General features: G+C 36.8%; 2 protein-coding genes across 2 annotated transcripts in view; both read right to left on the reverse strand.

Moving 5' to 3' along the window:
* The window catches only part of LOC113113858 (RING finger protein 44), a 1,123,463-nt gene that overhangs the window by 342,392 nt on the left and 766,964 nt on the right, over nucleotides 1–14,107 (reverse strand). The window lies entirely within an intron of this gene.
* LOC113113847 (nuclear cap-binding protein subunit 1-like) lies at nucleotides 65–14,036 on the reverse strand. Its single transcript, XM_026280356.1, has 23 exons — nucleotides 13,813–14,036; nucleotides 13,143–13,234; nucleotides 12,964–13,064; nucleotides 12,704–12,860; nucleotides 12,508–12,615; nucleotides 12,311–12,432; nucleotides 11,147–11,216; nucleotides 10,493–10,708; nucleotides 9,962–10,059; nucleotides 9,767–9,830; nucleotides 7,057–7,167; nucleotides 6,848–6,912; nucleotides 6,262–6,324; nucleotides 6,088–6,162; nucleotides 5,871–5,974; nucleotides 5,538–5,660; nucleotides 3,372–3,474; nucleotides 3,118–3,211; nucleotides 2,915–3,018; nucleotides 2,717–2,834; nucleotides 1,078–1,221; nucleotides 695–808; nucleotides 65–595 (listed from the first exon to the last, which is right to left on the reverse strand). The coding sequence occupies exons 1-23, from the start codon at nucleotides 13,844–13,846 to the stop codon at nucleotides 482–484; spliced, it is 2,394 nt and encodes a 797-aa protein (XP_026136141.1). The 5' UTR covers nucleotides 13,847–14,036; the 3' UTR covers nucleotides 65–481.

The following is a 14,107-nucleotide window of genomic DNA, read 5'->3' on the forward strand; positions in this document are numbered from 1 at the left end:
TTTTTTTTTTAATTTTGTATTTTTGTTTTAAAAAAAAAAAAAAAAAAGGAGGGGGGGGGGGGGCGTCTTATCCAAAACATGGCATTACAGTGGCTAAAGAGCGCAGTCTGCTATACAGAGGCACACCATTGAGAATGCAGAATTACTTGTAACCCAACTCGACTCCAATCAAAATGACATAAAACGCATAAAAACAAGTTTCAAACCATGGCTGCTTGAGTAAAACACTGCTCTTTATCATGATTTCCTAAACACAAAGCATTTTAAAAGACCTACACTTACCACAGAGCCGATAACAATAGGTTAAAACAAAATGAAAAGAAAAACAGAAACACTACACAAACAAAAAAAGGGTCAGACATTTCCCATTTTCACTACTTACAAAACAACCAACTCCAATGATCCTGATGGATGTCACTAAATCTTGAAATGCCACATAAACAGGCAGGTGTGACAGTCTGAAGTGATGCATTGTGGGATTTCAGAGCTGAAGGGCACAGAACTGCTGGTAAACGGTCAGGATATGATGGTCGAGCTCAGCAGTAAACAGCAGGTTCTCAAGGGTGCCCATATACTGCTGGATGATCACATGATGCTGTGGACAACAATGGATATAGGAGGGTATTAATAAGAGATGTTTAAATGACCAACTATACACACAGTACAGACCAGCAGACATGTGGATCAGGACTACCATGAGGAAGATCTGCTGCAGCCTCTCGATGCAGTTCTTGTACCAGGTGGTGTTGATGTCTACGCCGCTCGTTTCACAGCGAACCAGGTGCTCAGTCAGTAACATAATGAAGCGCTGAAAGAAAAAGAGATAACAGCAGTTCTTTTGTCATCTCTTAGCTCCAGGCACTGTCTTCAAAAATCATAATGAAACACAAAAGACACCGCGAGAGAAAAAGACATGAAAAGATGAATGTTTATTATTTCCTGACAAATAGGAACAAGGTGTAAAAGGGGTTTTGACATTAACAAGGACACATATTTTGCAGCTTTTATTTTATGTATTCATGAAGCCTGTACAGAAAAAAAATGATTAACAAAAAAGCTGCATTGTCATGGACGCACCTGGAATATAACAAGGAAAAGGTTCTTCTGTTCGCTCTGGGCCGACTCTACTTTCTCCTGCAGCCTCTCGATCTGTTCCTCCAACTGACCCTCCTCATCCTCACTGTTCTTCTCCATGTCCTCTTCATCGCCGCTGTCCGGCTGCTACAGGAAGAGAGAGACTTTTCAGATCTCAAACACATAAGGCTCCAGCACTCTCATTAAATAATGGGCATTACTCTGTATCAGGCTTTAACATTAGTTGTTTATAGAAAAGCTTTATTTTTTTTTAAAAACCACACATCCTCAGTAGTCATCTCAATCAAATATTCTTAAACCAAAATTTTCGCTGCAAGCTCGAAATACTTGACTGCTTGTGAAAGTACAAATTTGTTGTTTTATTTTTAATCATTAATAAATCGATAAAGACCTGAAGAAAGCCAATGTTTTAACTGGCACATAAAAATAATCTTAATATTTTTAAAGCACAGGTATCATTAAATATACATACATATTAAACATTAAAATAAAAGGTATAAAATATCAAAATATCAAATAACTGTTTTAATAGGTTATGATGTTTGTTTGTAATATGTTGAAAATTGTGCTGTCAAAATTGGCGAGTTAACGCAGGCAATTAATTTTAAACAATTAAAAATATCTAGCACAGAGGCAGACCTAGGGTAAGCCATCTCACGCACAACTGCTTTGTGCGTGAACATCTTTATGACCACATCAAATAGGACTAGGCATATGGCGGTATGACATTTTAATGTTCCGATCAATTGCTAATGTTTTTATCGCGGTTTACATCACAGTATTGAAATTTAGTTGCAAAAAAAAAAAAAAAAAAAAAAATTGTCAAACTATTATAGATTTAATAACTTTCTTATAACAGAAAAAAACCTAACATTTACATACAATAAATACACAAAAGTGTATGACTTTTCACACAGATTAAAGTCAAAAGGAATTATAAAAGACCGATAAGTAACACTTACAATATGATCTTATTAGTTAACGCATTAACAATTAATAATCAAATTACAGAATAACGGCACGTCATTACTAGTTGTAACCAAAAAAATGAAATAAAATAGATGATAGTAATAATAAACTACAATATGAATATAGTTAAATAAAATCAGATATAATCTGAAACACAAATAAAAATAAAGATTCCAAGCACCATACTATGTGGTTTGAAATACGTTTACTATGTATAAGAAATACATTTTCTTCTGAATGAGAGTAGTTTTTGTAGTGTCTGGGACTCTAGGTAGTAAAAAAAAAAATATGCTGTAATCCTCCTCTACAGCATGTGTCATCTCAGACACCAATTCAATGCTGTGGCTAGACATTGTGACCAACCAGAAGCCAAATTTCCAGTTGTCCATCTGACTATCCTCACTAGTTGCTGGATGAGAAAGTGTGTTGTCTTATAGCAGACACCTACATTATTACTACAACAACCAATGTTGACATTCCAGACACTGTCTGCAACTGCACAAACAAATGATGCAATGTAATCCCTTACTAAAGTAACAGTGAAGTAAAGGCGATCTCAAAGATCAGAAAAAATCTAATCAGACTGCGGTGTGGTTTGAACAAAAGCTCACATGGACAAGCGTCTTATCAGTCAAAAATATTTTCTCTCTACCTTTTTGTTTTGTTGCTTCTCCAACTTTACTTTTGCCTCATCCAACTCTTTCTGAATCTTCTGCACGTGTTTGTTCATCTTCCGGATGGTAGAATGTAGAATCTCCCACACATAAAACCTGCATTGACCCAATGAAAGTAAATCAGTTACAGCTGCAGTGACCTCAACTACACAATTAAGTGTGTTCTGCAGGTTTACCTGGTGAAATCATGAGCCATTTCGGGAGAAAATATCCAGTTTGCCACAGCTGCACAGTCCACAATCTGGGTCCGTATCAGCTTGTCCACCAACACGGAGATCATCTGAAAGAGCACAATGACAGCATGAGCTCTCATAAATGCCATGGCAAGCGTGCGATCACACAATACAACACATACAACATGATGTCTGAATGACCCCACCTGAGGATGGTTCCTCCAGAAGTCATACAGAACCCTGAGGATGTGCAGCTTCCCCTCATCGCTGTCCGTAAGGGTCTTCAGAACCTCATGGAATCTGAGAGAGAAGAGAACAGCACCTGAGCATTTTACAAGCATTGATACGTTCTCAATGATTTGTATTTTAGCAGTTAAAAGCAGTGTTTGTGAGCAGAAGGAGAGGGAGCACGGAGCCAGCTGCTGGCAGGCCTGTGTGGGGTTTGGCAGGAGATACTCACTTGGCCAGGGCACTGAAGGAATGACTGGAAGACTTTGCAGCCAAATGGAGCAGCGTCTGCAGGAACACTTCAATCTTTAGAGGGTTGAAGCCATCACCCTCATCTGGATAGAAATCATACAGAAAACCATGCATTTACATTCACTCATTTAGGAGACGCATTTATCCAAGCAATATACAAAACGTGGAACATCTAGCAATCTGTAATAAGAGCCAAATATACTCAATGCACAATGCCAAGTGCCAAGTATACTGACAAAATTCTGTGCTTTTATAAGTTAACTGCAAACAGTGGTAATGAGCAATTGTTACCTTAAAGAGCTACTTCTACACAAGTTGTAATTTGATCTTGATCTTTGTCTTATGTTGTTAATGATGATGATTCTTACAAGTTTACATTAGCTCAGAGAAGAGTGTTAATGTCTGGCTTCACTGCAGCTAATATATATATATATATAGCAAGTATGGTTTACACCTAACATGAATACATGAAGATTAGAAGATTCTGGCTGCTTTCTTTTCATAATACTGTTTGTTTAGAACCCAGCACTGCGAGGATTAATGGGACTAGAATACAAACTGTTCCCTAGTGGAGTAAAATAGTCCAAGATTTAAAAGAGAGGTTTTAAATTGAAGGTGTATTATTCTGTCTGGCAATTTGCTGCAGTGGTTTATTTGTATGTTCCTTTTAAATTACCCTGAAGTATTATTCAATGTACTTGTGTTTGTTTGTGTGTTTGTTTCTTTTTTGTTTCCTTTTTTTTCTTCTTAGTATTTACCGTCATTTAAGGTGTGTATTTTAATGTTATTAAAAAAATAAAACAAAATAGCTACTTCGACCTGATTTAAACCATAGAAATTAGTTTTGTAGGACTACGCAGTTATTGCCTTTAATTTCACATGCTTACAGTTAATCTTTTATTTAAGGACAGTTCTCTGTAGTTTCAACCCAATTCAAAAACAAAAGCTGAATGCTTATGTCTGTACCATCTATTTTTGTATTGAATGTAGGCTACCTAATGTGCAGTTACTGCTGTTAGTTTCAGATGGTTACAGTTATTGTTTTCAATAGCCTATTTTATACCAAATAAACATCTTGTTTATGCACAACTTCCTTTCTTGTTTGTTGCTTAAAAAGAAAATCGGAATCGGCCAGTTTGCTTGTAAAAAAATCGGTATCGGCCATGAAAAATCATGATCGGTGCATGCCTAATTAACTTTTCTACATTCATAGTTTTTAAAACAATTTATTCCTGTAACGGCAAAGCTGAATTTTCAGCAGCCATTACTCCAGTCTTCAGTGTCATGTGATCCTTCAGAAATTATATTACAGTGACTTTAAGATTTAATGAAATGTATATACACATGCATTATGAATTGCAAAAATAAATATTAAATGTTATAAATATTTAGCTCATTTATTGAATATCTCTAACAATTATGTATTTAAATTCAATAGAAAGCCCTAGACCAGGGATCCTCAACTCGGGACCTCAAGACCCACTCTCCTGCAGAGTTTAGCTCCAAAACCAAACACACCTGAACAAGCTAATCAAGGTCATCAGTATTACTACAAAGTAGGGCTGCACAATGTGTCTTTTAAGCATCGATATCGAATCTGTAACACTTTACAATAATGTTCTATTTATTCAACTATTTAACTACATTATTTTTTACATTTACTATTACTAAACTGCACTTCTACAACATCGTTAATTTCAACATTTAGGCTATAGCATTCATTGTTGAAATCAAAAGTTGTATTGCTCGTGGTAAGTTCATGTTAGTTAAGATTTTAATTCAAACCATATCCTTAAGTTACAAACAAATAATTTACTCAAATTTAAATACTCTGATGTTTAAATCATTTAAAATGAGAATGTAAGTGTGCTCACCCCATTTTTATTTGTAAGAAAAAATTGGATTAGATTTCATATAGCAATTTATAAAATCGCAGAAAAATAAAATATCGCAATGTCATTTTTTCCAAATATCCTGCAGCCCTACTATAAAGTTCCAGGTAGGTGTTTAAACCAGGTTGGAGCTCATCTCTGCAGGAAAGTGAAATCTCAAGTTCCAGAGTTGAGGACCCCCACCCTAGACTAAGTTTTGGACTATGATTGGCAAGTGGCTTAAATGTCATATGAGACCAAAAGGCAAGACCCACCATCGTCATCATCCTGGTTTGGATTAGGGACATCTTTTAGAACAATAAGAATCTCCTCATTAGATGCCCGGTTTTTGATGGCATTACCCACTATAGTTGTCATAGCGAATCCTGGTAATGAACCTGAAACAAATTAAAAGACAAAGACAAGCAACATTACACAACAGTATCACCAAACTACACTGAAATATAATATAATACAGCTGCAAAATAAAACAGTGGAAGTGGTCAGTTGTCACTATGAGAAAGTAAAATCAAAAGACATGTATACATGTATGCATACAAATATAAATGTATACATTGAATCAGATGTGTTCGTGAGCATCAACATACTGTCAGCCTCCTCTCCGTATTTATAGCTACACACAGGGTTAGCCGGGATCAGCGCAGAGAAACTCGGAGGAACAATGTCCACTATCCTCTGATGGTATGACAACCTGCAGGTTCATAATCAAGGCAAATGTAATAAACATAACAGCATGCATGGACTGGGTCCAATTGGCAATAATAAAAAGCAATGCAACTTAATAAAGAGATGTGTGAAATTTACCTCATACACTTTTCCAAAACCTCTTTAACGAACTTGGGTTTAGGTTTTTCAATATCTTGAGTCAAGCAGTCAGCCCTGAGACATCAAAATTCAATGCTTATATAAAATAGACAACTTTTAGACAATACACATCCTGTACAATAATAATTCCCAGAGGAAACAGCTCATCCTCACCAGTCATCCCAGCTCCATCTGAACTGGAAGTTACTCAGATGATGGGAGAACCAGTTGATGAGCCTGGAACCATATAATGCATTATATTAAAGAAACATTAAAGGGACAAAAGCTTTGAAGATTTTCAAGCCTCTTTGAAGTCAATGTTGCCAACATTTCTTTTTTACTGTAGTAAGAAAAGTTTTAATGAGGATTAAATTCAAAGTCTCTCTCAGGATGAGATATTATTATTTAAAATCAATGTAGTTAAATGAAGAGTTCACCCAAAACCTGTACAAGTTTCTTTCTAATGTTGAACACAAAAGTGGTTTTGAAGAACCAAACAGTTGTTGGTCCTTACTCACTTCTATAGTTGTGAAAATAGTACAGTTGAAGTCAATGGGGACCATAAACTGTTTAATTAACTGCATTCTTCAAAATATCTTCTTTTATGTTCAACATAAAAAAAAAAAAGAGACTCATACAGGAGATACGGGAACGACATGAGGGTAAATGAGTATATGACAATTTTCATTTTTGGATGAACTATCCCTTTAACAAAGTGGAATGGCTTAGCCAACTATTCAACTTCAAACTGAAGACTCACCGGTCTACGCAGGTTGTGTTCATTGTGTCCAGCCTCATATACATCATTTCTGTGGCTTGAGCAAGCTGAACAATGGCAGGTTATGGAAAACTACACCAGTAGGGGACACTTATGTTACCAAAAGTTTAAATTTGAGAAATTGCTTAGGCACAGTGTGAAGGAGGAATCAGTTAAAAACACAAATGGTTTTCAGTCAGTATGAAGGATACAACTTGTGGTAAAGAGCCCGGTTGCAGTTTGCAGAGCTCAATGAGTAATGCAGTGTACATGACATCAATGTGAGGAGGACCCGGCAGCTGGAATAACTCACCAAATATCACCTACAAAAGATACAGATAAAGCATGACACTGAAATATCTTACTTAAAGCACTATTCAGACGGGACTAGTTTTCTAAACTACGCTTGAGTTTCGTTTCTCGTCACCCAACGTCCATGTTTTTCATGTACCAATGATGACAGATTTATTATCTCCGTTTTGTACATCTGGTCATCGCAGAGATCATACGCTCTGTATGCGTGCATTGCATATAGTCATTCGGACGGATTCCCATTAGTTAGTATAACCACAGGTTTACTACAAGTGCCATGGTTAAGCTATGATATTACAGTAGACTACAGTAGTATTACGGTTTTAATTTATTTTATTATTTCTTCTTTGGCATGAGGCAAACATATAAAAAAAAATACATGCAAGTGCATCGGTGATAGTTCATGTGTGCCAAAACACACAAAGAAATGTGTTGTGAAAAAAATCTTGTCTGCAATCACAGACATTCGAAGAGCATCACAATTTGCCAAAAAACAGTAGGTAATTATTACAGAGGTTGTTACTGATGCGGCAGATTCGGACAGGATTAAAACCACAAAGACAACGACCCCCTGTAAAAATAGTCCTGTCCTAATAGGGCTTAAGTGCCAATTTCCCGCACTAACAGTAACTAATTAACAGTAGCTAACATTTACCATATAATAAAATAAGTGAAAGTGACATGACATACAGCCAAGTATGGTGACCCATGCTCGGAATTCGAGCTCTGCCCTTTAACCCGTCCAACTAGTGCGCACGGATAGTCGAACATTCAAATATTCATTCTGCTCTAATTATTCGATGAATAAAAATATTTGATATTCTCTATACTTTTGCTTGCCATAAAAATAAATAAATATTTCACAATAAAACCTAATTCGGTCACTTTCTGTGATTCTCCACGGCATATTTGAAGATGTATGCAAGCAAAAAATAATTAAAGGTGCTGTAGGGAACTTTTGTAAAAAAAATATTTTTTACATATTTATTAAACCTGTCATTATGTCCTGACAGTAGAATACAAGACAGATAATCTGTGAAGAAGAAAAAAAAAAAAAAAAAAAAAATCAAGCTCCTCTGGCTCCTCCCAGTGGTCCTACTGCCATTTGCCGAAATTCATCCGCTCCCGGTAAAAAATAACCAATCAGAGCTGCGGTCCGTAACTTTGTGTTCAAAATGTAGAAAAATGTATATAATAAGTGAGTACACCATGAATCCATTTTCCAAACCGTGTTTTTGGCTTGTCCTGAATCACTAGGGTGCACCTATAATAAGTGTTTAGATTCTGACTGTTTTAGATTGCTTCGGGGATACCGCGGCAGATTAACCCAGTACCTTTGTGATTCTTCATAGCCATAAACAGAGAGAAGTAGATCTGGTTACGATGTTCTTCCGCAAGACACAAGCAGTTCTGTTTATTAACCGCTAGAGCGTCAAAAGTTCCCTACCGCAGCTTTAATGAAGGAATAAGAAATGCGGTCTTCTACAGTACTTCAAATATGCCGTTGAGAATCACAGAAAGTGACCGAATTCAAGAACATGGTTGCGGCTTCTCTCAAGCAACGAATAAACACCGCTATCTTGGAGAATGCAGTAAACTCCTCTTCTCACGCCCGCCCTAGACCCTCGGCACAAACATCTCCGGTTTCTCGATGAAAACATGAGAAGTAAGGAAAAAAAAAACTTTTTGAACATTATCAGAACGTTTTCCTTGATACTGGTGGTGTGGATGCAGCCGCCACCAACGATGAAGAGGATGCAATGCCCACTCATCGGAAAAGGCTGAGCCAGTTCTTCAGCGATGATTACAGAGAGTCCAGCAGAGACAAGTGGGAGCAGTTCTTGCTGGATCCATGTATTCCTCCAAATGAGGATCCCATTCAGTGGTGAAGCGAAAACACGAAGCGCTTCACAAAACTTATTCGCTTAGCACACCGTTAGCACACACACACGAGCGCATTTTCTCCACAGCCTACCTTTTTGTTAACAGACTAAGGAGCCGACTTTCCCCCGATCAGGTTTAGCCTACATGCCTGTGTTTCTTAACAAGAACATGTAAAACAATAGAAAAAAAAAAAAAGCAAAAATGATTTGCTGACAGTTTAAAAGTTTCAAAGTTAAGTGTAGGCTACGTTCTATAGCCTAATTGCTGCAGGCTGCTTTATTTACATTTTTTTTTCTTTGTTCACTGGTTTTAATCTGTACTTCTGTTTGTTTGCACGCATTGTTAAAGGTTTTCAGCTACAAAACACGATGTGTAATGTTAAAGCTTATTGTGTGTAAGCTTGTTCAAAAATGACGGAAACAATAAATGTTGCTGAAAAATAACGTCTGTCTCATTAAACTTAATTTAAATAAACAAATATTAGAATATTCGTTTTTTGTGAGCTTAAATATTCAAATGTGATAATTGTGGAAAACGCCCATCCCTAATGAACACACACACACACCATGAACACACACCCGGAGTAGTGGGCAGCCATTTATGCTGCAGTGCCAGAAAAGCAGTTGTGGTATTGAAGGTGGAGAGAGTGCTGTATATTCACCCCACTGACAATTCCTGACAGCCTGAGACTCCACAATAAAAAAACAGCATCACAGTCTTATTTACCTCCACAATGTGGTAGTTAAGGGGAATCTTGTTTTTTCCAGGGTAGCTGAGCAATTGGGCAGCACTGTGAAAGAGTAAAAAGAAAAAAAAAGGGGGAGAGAGAGAAAAAAATAAAACAGTTGAAATATGGTAAGCCAAGTTTCAAATAATACTAAAAGCAAAAAGTAATGCTATAAGTATACGCAAAGGACTGACCAGGTCTTCCTCTCTCTCCAGTGAGACTTGATTATGCAGTGCAGGTTCTCCTCAATCACAAAGCGCTCAACTGAATGACTTCCTGGCATCACTGGCCCCTGACAACAGACAACAAACACACTTACATATACAGACAGCATCCACAAGAACACATCTTAAGCATATTCATTATATATATATATCACTGAATATTCATTACAGTTCAAAAGTTTTGGGGTCAGTGGGATTTTGTTTTGTTTTTTGTTTAATTTGATGACAGGAAAGGCATGTATAATGTTACAAAAGATTTCTATAGCAAACAAATGCTTTTGAACCTTTTATTCATCAAGGAATTCTGAAAACTATGTAGCGTCGTTTCCACAAAATAATAAGCAGCACAACTATTTTCAACACTAATATTAAAGAATTTAAAGACCATTAAAAGTTTAAAAAGACCATTAAAAATGATTTTAAAGGATTATGCCTTTTTTCCTCCGATGTCCCATTAGATCCAGCTGAAAAATAAGGACTAGACTTGAATCATTACTGCACCTCTGGGGCATCAGTGTAGTCGAACATGCGGAAGACGACGTGGGGCATGGGGTAGACGGCGTCATCAGAGTGGGCTGGAGGTGTAAAAGGGGGCAGGTTGTGCTGCAGGGCTTCACACAGCACGCTGTCAAATGCAATATAAGGCCGCAGGATGTGACGCTCCTGCCAGCGGTCTTTCTTCAGCTTCTGAACCTGAGCCCAGAGACAGTCCAGATACTACGCAGAGAGACAGAGGAAATTAATTACAGTGGAAGAACAGAGAAGCTCTCAACTGCTGGGTTGTAGGTCTGTTCTGATACGGTCACGGACAAGAAAAAGGGAGGGAAATTATAAATAAAATAAAAAATTGTATATATAAAAACACATACACAGAATGAATCAAATGTGATAAAGAGAAAGCTCCTTCCAAACCTTTTTTTTTTTTTGTTAATGTCAAAAGTTGTGCATCTAATAAAAACTATGGAAGTTGTGCAAATTCATGTCACTTGGTTGAAGAAGCTAGTGGGAAAGCTAGACAAACCCATCCTCAAAATAAATTAATGAAAAATACAACCCAAACAGCATTAACACCTGCATTGAGAACAACTGTGATTGATATTTTGTCAGTTCTTATAAAGTGATAAGTCTGGATGAAGGCTGTTTTCTGACTCTAACCTCTTCCTGTGGGTGGGGCTTTTCTGCGGTCCACACCTGGAGCATAGGAACATGAGTCTTTTGACGCCGCCTGTAACAAAACCCAAATCATGACATTTCACAGCAGACTCTGTATTATCTGTAATCTTCTTGCATAACATCCTAATATCAACAACAACAAAAAAAAGATACAAGTTAGTTTTAAAGACAGCATGATATCACAACCAACACATTTTTCTATCAGTACACACACACAGAGAAGTTTTTTTTATCCCTTTAAAGCCTAGTGTATCAGATTCAATTCAATACACTAAGGCTTCTAAATTATAGGCCTACTCAATCAAAACTTTGCTAAAAACTTAATTCTTAACTCCTAAATTCTGTCATCTGGTTGATTATAGTAGCTATATGCTTATACTTTTTATGAGTAAATACCGTTTAGCAGAACTCTAAACATCTTTTTGCAGTAAAATCTATGATGATTTTTTTTTTTTTTACAAAGTAAGAATAACTTCTATATCGTTACTTACTGTTCAAGACGAACGCTTACTGGACTGGTGCAACCTAAGTGTACTTGATTATCCATATATCATTTATCAGAAATCATGTTAAAAAAAAAAGTATCAAATGACAGATCCTATACATTTAATGAGCATTTATTTGTACATAATCATCATTGTATTGCACTGCATTAAGTGTTTTGCATCATATGATCTTTAAAACTGAGCTTTAAAATATGATATTACCCAGACATTATTCTGAGAAATAGACTGACAGCTGATATTTTTATATGCATTTTATTCATGTAGTCTACCATTCTATATAATAAAATAGCCTTTAAAAATTAATCTTACCTTGTGGCCATATAATATCCAATTAAAATTGTTTTTTCCCCATCCTTGAGTATGAGCTTATTTATATATTTTTTTAGATCTTTTAGAACCTTTTTATTTAAAAGTTCAATAAACACATAGCTATTTATAAATTTTTTTCCAAACTAGTACTTAATATATGAGGCTGTACAGAGTTATTGCAGCCTAGCATGTATCTGATCCTGATGATTCTACATTATTCCTCCACGTATATTACCAGGAAATATACGACACAACAAAAGATAATGTGTTGCAACTTGTGCTTACTGCCATATTTTTGTGCAAATGTAAAGGATTTGAAAGAGGAACCTACTTTAAATATCCTTCAATTTGGTTGAGCAAGCGATCCATTTCCACATCCTTCTTCTCATACAGTTCTTTGCCAACCCAAGGCAGACTGGACAGCACAGCGTACACATACCAGTCAGACCGCACCTGTACAGACACATCTGTCAGCCTCGCGATTATCTATGTACTGCTATGTACGTGGATGCATAGGGCCATGTTCACCTGTGGTATGTCTTCTTCCTGCGTGACACTGACAAAGTTCTCAAACATGGCAACCATGGATGGAGCCGCGATGACATGACAGTTCACCAGGTCACTGAGAAAGCGCACCTGTAGTGCACATGATGAATTAAACCCCATCAAAACTTACAATAAGGTTGTGATGCAGTTTTTTTAATAAACACTAAACAGCACAAACCAAGTAAACAGCCTCAGAGTAAAGGTTTGATTTGAGTGTCTCCTTAAGTTGTCGTATCATGGCCTCCACAAACTCTCCTCCAAAGTTGTAGTTGCGAGCATTGAGAAGTCCCACTAGTGTGGTGTACACGGGTAACTTCTCTGGCAAAAGCCTTGCACTGTTCAAAAACAAATAAAGTGTTATATACAATATCTGTTGCATAGTGAGATTCACTTTTGAAGCAAAAGGAAACATTGCACATTAAAATACAGGTCACTTACACAGCACATAAGATGCGTAGGATTTTGTTTTTATAATTAGGAAGATCCGCCTCCAGGACACCAGCAAGACCCTCCAAATTGCTCTCTAAGGAGGACGTACTCTGGAAGAATATAAATTAACCAGTTCTTATGTCTAAACTAAAAAAAATACAAACTGCATGAGCAATAGGATGTGCTACCTTCTCTCCCACACGACATATCAGTGACTCCAAGCGGTCTTCGATCTCAATGGGTTCAGATGTCCTCCTCCGTTTGTGAGGCTGGGAGCCGGCTGCAATGAAAAACTCAAACGTGAGAGTCTTATAGGTGAACCTTATAGGTAACTAACATTGACCATGTATATTATCCTCGAACAAGTCCGCATGTTTGAAACAAATGAGAACATTTCCTTTAAATCAAAGTGGACGGTGTTATAGCCAAATAACAAAAAAAGCATAAAATGTCCCTTCTAGCATTAATGAGATCACAATTAGCTGGATTTTGTAGTGTTATTTAAAGACAAATGTTTAATGGTAAATAAAAGTACATGGCAGATAAGAAAACGCAATTAAATAGTATTAAATAGTGCAAAAGAGACTTGCATTCCGTACTAAATGATCATAATCAAATTAAAAGCGCTTTGTGTACCCGAAAGCTTCCTATCTGTTCGAAAAGTAACATTTAATTGGTTATTTTTAATGCAAATACACTTAATGCAAATAAACAGACTACTTATGGCAAATACAGCACCCTTCGGCTGCCATATTGTCAGAAAGTCTTTCATTTTCAATCATAAGAGTAAACAAACACACAATATGAAAATTAGATAAACTCATGTCAACGTGCATGCTAACATGCTAACTCACTCACCATCACTCTCATCGCTGTGCCTTCGCCTCGACATTTCTCAAATTCAATATTCAGACCGTTGAAATGGTATGGGAAAAAACGCTACGCATACAGTTTTGGAGCTGTTTTATGTCCACTGAATTGCGTCCAGTAAAGCTTGAAGCTTTGAATGGTAACAACCGTTAGCCACACTAGAAAAGTAAAGGCGGTTGTTTTAAGGAGAGCACATCCGGGCTAACAGCTGCGTCAACGGAAACACGTGTTTTGTTGCGACTCGTCTCGTGAAGAGAAGTCCGATTCAACACCAAGAATCAAT

This window comes from Carassius auratus, chromosome 14 (genome assembly GCF_003368295.1).
Source record: "Carassius auratus strain Wakin chromosome 14, ASM336829v1, whole genome shotgun sequence".
Taxonomy (NCBI): domain Eukaryota; kingdom Metazoa; phylum Chordata; class Actinopteri; order Cypriniformes; family Cyprinidae; genus Carassius; species Carassius auratus.